The sequence below is a fragment of the Saccopteryx bilineata genome, chromosome 4 (assembly GCF_036850765.1).
Source record: "Saccopteryx bilineata isolate mSacBil1 chromosome 4, mSacBil1_pri_phased_curated, whole genome shotgun sequence".
Taxonomy (NCBI): Eukaryota; Metazoa; Chordata; class Mammalia; order Chiroptera; family Emballonuridae; genus Saccopteryx; species Saccopteryx bilineata.
In genome coordinates, this window is record NC_089493.1 from 44467223 (window position 1) to 44481011 (window position 13789).

General features: G+C 41.4%; 1 protein-coding gene across 8 annotated transcripts in view; it reads right to left on the bottom strand.

Annotated features, from left to right (window-relative positions):
• Positions 1-7199: 7199 nt before the first annotated feature.
• KTN1 (kinectin 1) overlaps positions 7200-13789 on the bottom strand; it is a 122499-nt gene continuing 115909 nt past the window's right edge. For all 8 annotated transcript variants that reach the window (XM_066272138.1, XM_066272135.1, XM_066272137.1 and 5 more), the window contains one exon: positions 7200-7477. In XM_066272138.1, coding sequence (XP_066128235.1) covers positions 7473-7477 — 5 coding nt within the window. In that variant the 3' untranslated portion in view covers positions 7200-7472. The remainder of the gene's footprint in view (positions 7478-13789) is intronic.

Below are 13789 nucleotides of genomic sequence, written 5' to 3' on the forward strand. Positions count from 1 at the left end.
CTTCTGCAGCCATGGCTCCAATGGTTTGAGCAAAGTTGGCCCCAGGCACTAAGGATGGCTCCATGGCCTCACCTCAGGTGCTAAAATAGTTTGGTTGTGAAGCAATGGAGCAATGGCCCCAGATGGTCAGAGCATCGCCTCGTAGGGGGCTTGCCAGGTGGGTCCTAGTCAGGGGGCATGTGGAGTCTGTCTCCTTGCCTCTCACGTAATTAAAAAAGAAGAAGAAAGAGAGATAGAGAAATAGAGACAGAGAGAGAGAGAGAGAGAGAGAGAGAGAGAGAGAGAGAGAGAGAAAGGAAGAAAAAGAAAAAGAAAAAGAAAGAAAAGGAAGTTTTTTTATTTCCCAGAAGCCTCTCCTATACTCTTCGGCTTAGCATTCCAACCTACAGAACCATGAGAAATAAATTTCTGTTGTTTATAAGCCACCCAGTCCGTGGTATTTTGTTATAGAACCTGAATAGACTAAGACATGCTTAAGTTGCGTCTTGATTCATAATTCATATTCCATATATGAGTGTCATGATTGATGTTCTGTTCTTATTCAGAAACATTTTGAGTGAAACTTCACATACAGAATTGCCATGTGACCATTATCACATACCTGCTTGACATACCTTTATCCATCACCCCCCCCCCCGTACCTCCTGTCCCACCCGCTCCTCCCACTCCGCCACACCCCCCACCCCACATTCCCTCCTTTGCCTGCACCTCCCCCTTTAGGCCTTAGCTTAGACGTGGGTGCTCCTGGGAGCTGTCCCTGACTTGGTGCCCTGTTCACTGGGTTTTCTATGATGTTACCCCTGTTATAACCCCTGAGTTCTGTGGAGACACCATCATGTCCCTTATTCTCTGCTATGTCCCAGGCCCAGACTTTGTGCCTGGCTCCTCTAAGAGGTATAATAAAAACTTGTCGAATGAATAAAATCACACATCCTCCATAAACCTATTGTCACGTACCCACAGTTTTAGGAAGAACCTTTATATTTAGCCAAAAAGTGAGCCTGCAAACAAAACAAAACAAAAACTACCCTAGAAATGAAACCAAGAAGAAATGAGCTTAACTTTGCTATGGCCCAGTACCAACATGATACTACTTCATGGTGAGATCCACTGATAATTCTAACACTGAAACCCCAATTAGGATACAACAAACCAATAAATCAGACTGAGAGATGGTGCTCAAAGAACCTAACTTGGCTTCCTAGCAACAAGGGTCCAGTTCCCCTGCCACAGACACTGCTGGGCCCATGAGGCCCCCTTTGAAGCCACCATCTAGAGCTGCGCAAATTCACCATGGGGGTGGGGTCACATGACCCAGGACCCAACATGTGCCAGGCACTTCACATACGTCAGCTCATTTTTCTCACCACTACCCTTTTAGGTAATGGCTATGCTGTACGTGGAAACGTGCTAAAAGGCTGAAGTATCTAATAAGTGGCTAAATTTCATAATTATTTCCTGTCCATATGTGTGCTCTGGGGTGGCCAATCTCCTGCCAGCTCTCCTCCAAGCAGTGACTCTGGGCTCTGAGCTCCTGGTGTGGCTCCACCAGCCCTGAGGCCTTCATTCCCAGCTGTAGAGATCCCTCACCTGTACTTGGCTGAGGGCAAGAACATCTCTTTTCCAGCCTTCTTTTCACTCTTGTTCTGCTCACAGGTGTCACATGGTACCTTCATCTGCTGGGGTCTTTTCACCCTCCAGAAGGTCATTCTGGACAAATCCAAGACAACCCCACTGGCTTTCTCCCTCACGTGGCTCATGTCTGGTCCATGGCAGACACCCACATGTTCTTTGATTTGAAAACCTGGGGCAATGCAAGCCATCCAGTAAAGCTACCTGTCCCCTCATTTGCCATCAAAGAGGCCATCTCTCCCGGGCTTTGGATTCTTCAGGAGGGAGTCAGTCACCAGTCTATTCTGTCTTCCAAACCCAGGTGAATTATAGGCACTGCAGATGCCCCTACTGAAGGCCCTCCCTCTTGAATTGACATGGAAGATCCCACCATTACACCTCCTTGGTGGGGAGGAGACTCACAACACATACAAAGCAAGCTCTGGAGGGCCTACACAGTTGTTTTCTATTTTTTTTTCATGATTTTCTGTTTGAAATATACATGATTTTTTAAATTTAGAACTGAAAGACAACAAAAATCCCTATATTTAAAATCTTTGTGATGCAGACATCCAGAGGAAGTTACAGCTTTAAATGAATTCATTAAAAAATTGAAAATATGAATTAGCATCAGGCACTATTCATCGACAGATGTAGCATTTGGAGTAAAGAAATGTCTTTGGACTTCAGTCAGCTCTCTGTGGGGACACAACTGAAAACTCTTGATGGGCTTTGACTGGAATGTCATGTTTGAAAGAGACATGAAGACTCTGGATGTCACCGGAAAGCTCGAAGGAACTAAGGTCGATTTTGGAGCCCTTTGGAAAAACAGCCTGGTATCTTGCTTACGTGGTTCACAGCAGTCTTTCTGGGTAAGGAACATAGTTTGCTCTCCTGGGAGATGGCAAAGAAGCTCAAGACATTGGGGGGGGGGGGGATTTGAGAACCTGAGTAATTCTCCCAAATTTATAGATATTGCAGGCAAAGAAAGCTTGGCTTCTTAGCCCTAAGAGGCTAATTAAAGCTCAATCTGGAGATTTAATTATCAATATGTGACTATATTTGAGTCTGAGTATGAATTGAGGCAGAAAGCTTAGGTTGGGAATTGGAATCCTGGTTCCTTAGTAGGTGTGAGAACTTGGACAACTTAATTATCCTCCCTGTGCCTCAGTTTCCTTAGCTATAAAATGTAGATAGTGCTAAGAGCACTCCCAAAAATTCTGGTGAGGGTTAAATTAATGTAAGTAAAGTGCTTTTCAAATGTCTGGCATGGGATAAATTGAATAAGTGATATGTTAGCTGTCTTACAGAATTCCACCAATGAATATAAAATGGCACAATTTTCAATGAAAACGCAGGACAAAAATTGAGTCAAAGAAATAGAAAAATACATCAACCAGTTGGTACAACAGCCTGGACTTGGCCTCTTTCCCCACTGTGGTCTTCAACCACACTCTATAGCAGGGGTCTCTCTTTTTTTTTTTTTTTTAATATTTTATTTTATTATTATTATTATTTTTTAGAGAGGAGAGGGAGAGAGAGAGAGAGAGACAGAGAGAGAGAAGGGGGGGAGGAGCTGGAAGCATCAACTCCCATATGTGCCTTGACCAGGCAAGCCCAGGGTTTCAAACCAGCGACCTCAGTATTTCCAGGTCGACGCTTTATCCCACTGCGCCACCACAGGTCAGGCTATAGCAGGGGTCTCAAACTCAACTCAGCATGTGGGCCGCAGAGCAAGATCACAGCCATTCGGCGGGCCGCACTAAGTCTACAAAAGGCAACTGTTACGCAACACTTTTCTCACTGCAGTTGAAAACAAAAAAAAAATCAGTACAATAAGCACAATCGTACATGCAGTTTACTCAGTGTCACAAAACGACCAGAAACTGTAGTTCGCATCACAACTGCTGTTAACTAAGCTAATATCTAGCTAGGATGCTAGAGAAATGAAAAATACAAGTAGGCCCCTAGGCTTACTTAATTTTATCCAAAATATTTTGAACTTCGTGGATTAGTCTGCGGGCCGCACAAAATTGTTCAGCAGGCCGCGAGTTTGAGACCCCTGCTCTATAGCATCTCCCTCTTAAACATCCTGAGCAGATCCCATAGCTGCCTGTAACTTTGATGAATGAGTCCAGCCTAGCCCGGTTTAATAACCCATCGCCCCCCCTCCCCGCCCACACACCCCATCAGGCTTTACTAGAAGCCTGAGTCTGTTCTTTAACTCCTTCTTTGCCCTTCTTTCTCTGGGGACCCAAATGACGAAGGAGATGCCAAGGGACAAACATCATTATTCAGCCAAAGGTGCAACTACAGCACTTTGCTGGTGGTCACTTCTTTTCCTGTACACACCATCGAGGGAAGATCCCATGAGTGGCAGGTGCTCATAAGCAGTCTGTCCTGGGATGCAAAACATTCTGGCTCAAACTGTGGCAATACAGCTACTGCACTGGTACACACCCTTAATCTCTTGCTGCTGGGATAAACACCTGTAAGCGCTCAAGCCTGGATGCTTTACACGATGTCACTGACCTCCAGGAAACTTACTGGGTTTGACACACCAAGGTTACATCCTGCTTCATAGGCATTCCCACCCCTCCCTTCCAGGTCTCTCCCTTGTTTTGGAAGAGAAACAAGTCTGCTCCAAACTACAATGGTCATTCTCTCCTCCCTGTGGGTTCACCCCAATCTGAGTCATTTTCTTGGGGCTTCCTGCCTGTGTTGCAATAGTGGCAAGGGGAGCCCCGGAGATGGAGGACACACGGCTCCCTCTTAGTTTTCATGCTCCGTCTTTCCCAGTGACCTGCTTATAGAACACTGGGCAAGGTGGGCAGTTGGCGGTGGATGAGATGAGTGGGCTGGTGTGACTTCTCATTCTTCAGGGAAACAAAGATACTAGGAACACTTAACCTAGAGGGGAAAGAACTTTGAGAGCGCATGGAACTATCTCGGCATGCTGGAAGATAACTAAAAAGGAGAGTGATAAGCTTTTCCTATGTGGTTCTTAAGGAAGTAGGACAAATTAATGAAATAACAGCAGACTTTTTATATAATTTAACAACTATTAACAATTACAGCTGTCCCAAACTGGAACAGGCAAGGTTATGAACTTCCTGCCACAGCAGAGGCAAACAGATGAATGTGTACCTGGCTGGGATGTTGAGGAAGGGGACACAAATTAGTATGACACTGAATTGAGTACTCTTGAAATTATTTTATTTTTTTAAAATTCCAACATAGGAGGAGGTTGAAAAATAAGTTACACAATTCTTAGGAACTAAGCTCTGAGGGGAGAGGAGGGGACCAAGAAATGGTTGTATAGAAAGTAGGATTTCTGTTCATTTTTTCAGGTGGCAGAGACATAGGAATCTTTATAGATAAGCAAAGGAGAAAGAAAAGATGCTGACACAGTATCTGGCCTTTACGTCAGTTTCCTCGTAGTTTGCTAAAGCAGCCAGGTGAGACCTGGGGCGCCCCAACCCCGGCAGGCATCCCTGGCCATCAGCAGCCTCTTTGCTTTATATACCCAAGAAATACTATTTGGTATATGTGCTGTGAGGTGAAAAGCTGGGAGGCAACACATTAGATAATCCTCAAGCTATAAAAATGAATTTCATCCATTCATTCATTTAAATATTTGAGCACAATTAAGAGTCAGGCACTTTCTCAGGGCTGGGGATAAAAAACAAAAGATGATTCCTGCCCTATGGAGCTTCCCCTCTGGTGGGGGCCTGGGGAGTGATCACGTGTATCTATTTTGGAAGACTATGAATGTTACAGACAGAAACAGGTAGGGGGACAGAGAGGCAGAGGGATACTGGATGATCAAGAACAACCTGATGAGAAAGATGACATTTAAACAGATCTCAAGATGGTGAGGGAGCAAGTCAAGACTGATACCCAAGAAAAAAGTTTTTTGCAGAGAGAACAGAAAGTAGGAAGGCCCCATGCAGAGGCAGGGACAGGAAGAGGAGGAGACCAGGTACAGGCACTTCAATGCTTCAATACTCAGAGACATAAGGTTATTTGTTAGTAGTTTTTTTACACCTGAAGGGCTCATTTTTTCATTCAATTATTAACCCTTTGAGTAGTGAGTTTTTTTTTTTTTTCATGCTTGCTGAATCCCAGGAGTGAGTTTTTTTATTCAAAAAATAAAATTAGTTCCAGTTACAGTTTTGTTTTGTTTTTACAGAGACAGAGAGAGTCAGAGATAGGGGCAGACAGACAGGAACGGAGAAATGAGAAGCATCAATTATTAGTTTTTTGTTGCGCATTGCGACACCTTAGCTGTTCATTGATTGCTTTCTCATATGTGCCTTGACCATGGGCCTTCAGACCGAGTAACCCCTTGCTCAAGCCAGCGACCTTGGGTCTAAGCTGGTGAGCTTTTTGCTCAAACCAGATGAGCCTGCAGTCAAGCTGGTGACCTCGGGGTCTTGAACCTGGGTCCTACACATCCCAGTCCAACACTCTATCCACTGTGCCACTGCCTGGTCAGGCCCAGTTACAGTTTTATTAACTTAAAATCATGTTTGTTTGATAACCAATTTATGAAAACAAGGAGAACATACATTTGCCTTTTATTAATGTTGCCTTACACTTTTTTTTAAAATCAACTGATCATACTCTGGATGGTCAGGAGGCACAAGGATGTACATGAACGTTCATAATACTCAAAGGGTTAAAAAAAAAAAAAAAACAGGCCCTGGCTGGTTGGCTCAATGGTAGAGCATACGCCCGGCATGTGAATGTTCCCAGGTACAATTCCCAGTCAGGGCACACAGGAGAAGCCCCCATGTGCCCTCCCCCTCTCCTTTCTCTTTTTCTCTCTCTTCCCTTCCCGCAGCCAAGGCTCCACTGGAGCGAGTTGGCCTTGGACACTGATGATGGCTCCATGGCCTCCACCTCAAGTGCTTAAAAAAAAATGGCTTTATTTGCAATGGAGCAAGGACCCCAAAAGGGCAGAGCATTGCTCCCTAGTGGGTTTGCCAGGTGGATCCTGGTCGGGGCCATGCGGGAGTCTGTCTCTGCCTCCCCTTCTCTCACTAAACTTAGAGGGGAAAAAAAAACCTTTCTTCAACAACAAAAAAGGTAACACATGTAAACTGTAATGCAGTGCCCGGTGAGAAGGAGACTAAAAAGTTCCTTATTCAATAGTACTTAAAATAACAGTCATAGTAAAAATAAAGGGGAGCTCATCAAGCTGATGTCGGAGTCAGTCTGAAGCCTCCACAGCGCCCTGTCCTTGCTGCCCCGCTGCTCCTGTGGAGGCGCAGAACCACAGAGCAGACCTGCAGCTCCAGCAGAGAAGCTGCACCAGCAACGATACCTACCTTATCTCATCTGAAGGTTGAAGTTGTGCTGGTATGTAGTGCTCAACGAAATCAGAACAAGTCTGAATAATAAGCATCCCTTTATTTGCTGACGCCGTTACAAAAACTGATTACATTAGCAACAAATGTGCTCTGAGTTGACGTCAGAAGCAGTTACTCCCAAAAATGTTAAGTAAAACAGTGTACATCAGTATTAAAATGTTAAATTTTACATTGTCTTAACCATTTTTTATCTTCTGAACAATTTTATTGCGCAAAATAAAAGATTACATGTTTATTTTATCTTCAGGAATGTAAAGGTCTAATTATTCAAACAGTTTTTATTATAAAACTAAACTCTGAGGGTGTCTACAGAGTTGGCTTTTTTTCTCTCTTTAAGTCAGTAGTCTAATAAGGATTAGAAAAGACAAAACTCTGTTCAGTGTTTCTGACAAAGTAGAAAGGGTGAAAACATAAATAAGGCTTTAATTTGGCAAAATATAATACAATGCCGCCTGTTATCCTTGAAAGGACAGTTTCCCAACTACTTCACTCTGTAAAAGATCAGAAAGAAAGAAATTAATTTTAAAGCAAAGAAACAAAAGATAATCAGAAACGTTTGTCAAGAACCAAAAGTAGATATTTGATCTAGCTCAGTCCTTGCAACTAGGATCAAAGCAATTAATAGTAATGATAATCGAAAACAAGAGAAAAATCTCAGAATTCAGAAGAAGCTTTTATATGGATTTTAAAATATGTGAGCCAATAATGAAAGCCTTTTTAAAAACACATAAGAGAACAACATTGATACACTGGGGAACAAAATTTTTGTTGCATCCACAAAAACACTTGTTCTTACCTAATTCGAGTGTCAGATCTCAAATCTGACATTAGTTTTTCTCTTAAGCTAAGGTTTTTTTGCAATTTAAGATTTTAGGTTTTCACCTTATTGTAAAATTTTCAACATTTAGTTTAACATAATGAAGTAGAATGTCTTCTTGGCCATCATCTTTGTGGAAAATATAATAATTTATATAATGCAGTAAATACACTAATATACTGAAAGATTTGATTGCATCAAAATTTGTCCACAATTTTGAAATAGAACATATTAAAACACTTATTTTAATCATAAAATTTCAGCAAAACTTATTTAAATTCTACTCAGGCAAAAATTTGCATTTGTAGCTCTTGCGTTTGTGTACTTGTTGAGGACAATCTCATTTGATGCTCCAACAGTAGTCTGTTCATCGCTATCAGCTCCAAGATTTTCAGGAAACTTATTAAGGTGACTGTTCAGGGAGTGAATCTTAACGCTCATGTTACATACAATGTCGCGGGAAGCCAACAGCATCCTTTGAACCAGAAGTTCATAGTTTCCTGCTTTTTTGTTGCCAAGGAAGTTCTTTGTAACTGCCACAAAAGACTGCCATGCTGCTTTCTCCTCCTTATTCATCTTCCTGGCAAATTTTTCATAACGTATGAGGGTTCAAATTTGAGGTCCATCAAATACACCTGCTTCGTGTGTGTGTGTGTGTGTGTGTGTGTGTGTGTGTGTGTGTGTGTTTCTGAAGCTGGAAATGGGGAGAGACAGACAGACTCCCGCATGCGCCCAACCAGGATCCACCCGGCACTCCCACCAGGGGTGATGCTCTGCCCACCAGGGGGCGATGCTCTGCCCCTCCAGGGCGTCGCTCTGTTGTGACCAGAGCCACTCTAGCGCCTGGGGCAGAGGCCAAGGAGCCATCCCCAGCGCCCGGGTCATCTTTGCTCCAATGGAGCCTCGGCTGCGGGAGGGGAAGAGAGAGACAGAGAGGAAGGAGAGGGGGAGGGGTGGAGAAGCAGATGGGCGCTTCTCCTGTGTGCCCTGGCCGGGAATCGAACCTGGGACCTCTGCATGCCAGGCCGACGCTCTACCACTGAGCCAACCGGCCAGGGCCGAATATATCTGCTTTTACCTTCTCGAAAGACAAGGCAGAAAAAGCAGAAATAATATGTTGAAAGCATTCACTTTCTCTATTCAAAGCCAGAACAAACTGCTTCATTAAGCCAAGTTTGATGTGAAGTGGGGAAAAAAATGATCCTATCTCGATTAACTACAGGTTCATTCACAATATTTTGCATCCCTACTTCCAGAGCTTCACGTTTCGGCCACTCTTTCTGTGTCCAGTGTTTCTCCCAAGCTTGGCTGTCCCACAAACACAGAAAGCAAGGATACTTTGTGAAACCTCTCTGTTGTCCTAGGAGGAAATTTACCATTTTAAGGTCCACACAAATGATTCGGTTTTGCTCCTTATACTTCAGTAAGTTGAGGACAATTTTTATGTCATTATAATCTTCTCGCAGATGAGTTGAATAACCAATTGGGACCGCTGCATAAACATTACTGTTGTGTAGGAGATCACATTTCAGACTCTGTTTAGAGCTGTCAAGAAATAGCCGCCATTCTGTTGGACTGTAAGTGGTAACACCTAGCTGGCTGAGAAGACTACTGATATCATGACAGTAAACAAAGTGTTTGTCTTTGGAAAAAAAGTCCACAAAAATTTGTCCACGCTTCCTGAAATGGGATACTTTAGCTGACTGGTGAAGTACATTCTTTTCTTGAAGCCTGGAGGCTAATAACTCAGCTGCTTTCTTTGAGAGGCCCAAATCTCTTACTAAGTCATTCAATTCGAGTTGGCTAAACTGCTGAGGGGTTAATGACTGCTTGGCATCAGAAGAAGACCCTTCAGATTCTACAACCATTTCCTCATACATCTTATCAAAATACACTTGATCACCATGTTCACTTTCTTCGTCCTTAGAAGAAATAAAACCATTGAAAACTGGAACCGGAAGTGTCTCAGAGTGTGGGATAGGTTGTATTGCTGAAGGAATATTAGGATATGCAATCATATGCCGTTTTTTCTTGCCGATGCCCTTTGTATGGATCAGACAGAAATAACAGTCACTGCTGTGGTCCTTAGGTTCACGCCAAACCATGGGAATACCAAAAGGCATTCCTTTGCGTTTCCCGTTTGTCCAGTCACGAAGCATTTCCTCACAATTATGACACTTAATATGAGCAGCCCAATTCTTGTCTTGATCACCAAGAGGAACTTGAAAATAGGCAATATATGCACGTGTCACAAATGATGAAATACTGCGCCTTTGACGTTGAAGTGTGTAACAGTTACATATATAACAGAAGCTGTCAGGACTATTTTTACATTTACGCCTACTCAAAGAAGCCATGATTCAATCTTAAAACAAAATAAGAGGGCGTTTTTATCAGGTAATAATTTTTTACATTTAAAAACAACTATAATTATGTAAAAGTGATGTTTGTAAAACATTAATTGCCTTGTGGTTATGTTCAATCCAAGAGTCATTGCCCTTTAACTCCAATTTAAAAACCAATGCATGCCATTAACCATAACAAAAAGAAATTAAAATTGCATAAAAACTAAAGCATGCACCAAAAAACAGATTTCAGATTTGGAATCAATGATGCAGAAATATATAGAAACAGTTCTAAAACTTCATGCAACAGAAAATGAAAAAATATTTGCTCCCCAGTGAATCCATTTTTATCAGTACTACTCAAGAGAACTGCAGAGCTATTAAGGTGTCTGCTATTCAGGCACCTGGGCAGCACTGAAAAGAGAGACTGAAGTTTACAGCCCTCCAACATGACACCAGTTTCATACTGAGATTTTTCTGAGTTCACATGAAGCTTTCCAAGTGAGATAAAATGGCTAAAAAAATTAAAATTTCATGAGGCTTAACCAAATGCAGCATGTGAATTTTTACTGGATTCTGATTTGGGAAAAATAAAAGAGATTTTGGGTATAACTGAGGAAACTTAAATATAGGTTTAATACTGTATGATATTATAGAACTACTATTTCATTTTTTAAATGTGATAATGATACTATGGATTTGTAAAAGAATGTCTTTGCTCTTAGAATGCATTCTGAAGCACTCAGGGAGAAAATGGCATCGTGATGCCATGAATTACTTTCAAATGGTCTGACATCAGCAAAACATACACATGCAGAGATGACGCAGGTTAAAGTGTGTAAATGTATTATTCTTTCAACACTTTATGTGTGAAATTTTTCAGAATAAAAAGTTGAGGAGAGCCTAGCCTGTGGGGGCACAGTAGATAAAGTCTTGACCTGGAACACTGAGGTCGCTGGTGTGAAACCCTGGGCTTGACTGGTCAAAGCACATATAACAAATATCAATCAGTAACTAAAGTGAAGCAGCTATAAGTTGAAACCTCTCATTTCCGCCCTCCCCTCTCTGATGTAAATAAAAATCTTTAAAAAAACAAAACAGTTGAGGGGAAAAGAATTAGAAAGTTAAAAAAGCAAAGTTATCACTGACCATTCTGTTCTCTAAAACATGATTAACAGCTGATCAGAAAGGCAACACAGTCCCCTAGTATATTAAACTCTAAAGTGCTATGTAAACACATTACAAAAAATGAAAACCTGATCCATATGATATCAAGTGTAAAGTGTAGAAATAAAAGCTAGTTTTTATCTGGGATGTTAACACTGTACTTCAACAGCACTACGAAAGAACATTTCCTTTCAGAAACAAGAAACAACAGCATCATAAAACAATCCATTTGTCAATGGCAGTAGAGGGAGTACACACATACAAAAAACACATACAGAGAACTTCAAGTTTTTCTGGGTAACATTGAGAGCCTCTCTGGTCACTACAGATAACCAAATACCAGGTTTGGAAAAAAGTCAGAACTGACTGAAGACACTCTAAGAAGCTGGCAACAAGGGACTGTAGTAGTGGTCCCCTGTCGAAAGCTACAAACAATTATATATTACCTTAATTTTTTTTAAAAAGCATGGGGATGACAGCCTTCTTTTTTGGGGGGAGGTGGGAGAAGAATAGAAGATGTATAGGAAGACTTCCAAAAGATAAAAAAGGTTAAGCTTTTACAAATTAAGGATATAAGACAAATATACTTACCCATATACTAAGTACTGTGTCTTAGGATTTAAAAAATGAAATTGCATATTACTTCCCTCATTTTTGTTTTTTAAAAATAGCTTTTCCCTTACTGATAATGTACATTATCTTAAACAATTCATAGGCACTTATAGTATATACTAAAAAAAAAGTCTCGATATCAGATATTAAACTATTACCTATGTTTTAATCTGATTAAAAAATTTATACTTACAATTTAAGCATCCAGTTAATAGATTTAAACAAGTTCACAAGAGGGAGAATATACTGAGCAAAAATGATGGCTGAAGTTGAACACCTGAGAGTAACGCAAACGGACCCGCAAGGAGGAGTTAGAGTTTCCAACGCGGGGTAGAAGGTACGGAAGGAGGTTCTCAGGTGCCTGGCGGATCACTGCCTTCATACAACCCATCCTCTTATCCTTCAGGTTACACTGCTGATGTTCAGCCAGCCCTCCCTTTCACTTGCCAAATCTAGACTTATGCTCATCAGATGACAAAAAAATTCCGAGTTAACATTATGGGAGCTGCCTGCCAAACAGTTTAATTTTAACTGTGCTGCAAGAGTATATATTTATTTTAACAAGTTACTATAGTTTTATAAATCGGGACAAAAAAATATAAAAAATAACATTATTACCAATGCTCAGTATAAGTGTCAAATTTAATATATTAAAGCAAATGTGGAAACAGGCAAGTCAAAAGTGGTTGATTAAGACTTAATATGGCCCTGGCCGGTTTGCTCAGTGGTAGAGTGCCAGCCCAGCATGTGATTGTCCTGGGTTCCATTCCTCCACCTCTCCTTCCTCCCTTCTTCCCTCCCTCCCTTTCTTCTTCTTCTCTCTCTCTCTCTCTCTCTTTCTCTCCTTCCCTCCCTCCTCCTGCAGCCATGGCTTGATTGGAGCAAGTTGGCCCTAGGCACTGAGGATGGCTCCATGGCCTCCACCTCAGGTGCTAAGAGGACCTTGGTTGCTGAGTAACAGAGTAATTAATGCCTTAGATGGGCAGATCATCACCCCCTAGTGGGCTTGCCAGGTGGATCCTGGTCGGGTTGCATGTGGGAGTCTATCTCTCTGCCTCCCTTCCTCCCACTGAATAAAAACAAATTAATTAATTAATTAATTTTTAAAAAGACTTAATATGAGCAGCCCATGTGTTTGGGGAAAATAAACATTAAAGAACACCTTTGTAATGCTGAAGAGATACTACTGATGAGGCCTAAAGACAAGGGTAATAGGTGATCTCACTTTTTAAGCTCCTGGAAATGAAGCCCTTCCTTATAACACAAAGGCCTATGGACTTAACTTCAGCATATTTAGCCTTGATTTCATAACTATTTTCAGTATCTTACATGCAAAAGAAGGACCTGAATTAGATCTAGCAATGAGGAAACCACTGATGACCTCAGCAAAAAAAAAAAAAAAAAAAAAAAGGTTTCCTTGGAATGGCTGGAAGAAAAGCCATTCTAGAGTAGATGAATGAGTCAATATCAAGAAGTAGATAAGAACACTTTATTTTAAGAATCTTTGTTAAATAGTATAGTAAAAAAATTAAAATAGGGCACTAATCTAAAGGAAGAGCATGGTTAAAATAAGATATCTGAGCATGTTTTCAAGACTGAACAGAAGAACGAGCATGTGGAGAGAAGAAAGTAGGGCTAAAGACAGGGGAGGGAGAGTTTCCCTATAAGGCAGGAAGCAAGAGTATTTCCTAATCTGGGGAAGGTGGGAATGTGGCAGAAGGGTAACTCTAGGCAAATGAAAGGTCAGCTTACTAAGGCTAAAAGACTACAGTATCATTATTTTTGTTGACAAGTTAAAAAAATGAGCTGGGTTTATTTAGCCTTCTTAAAGGTAACTGACCTGAAATAGCATTTTAGATTTT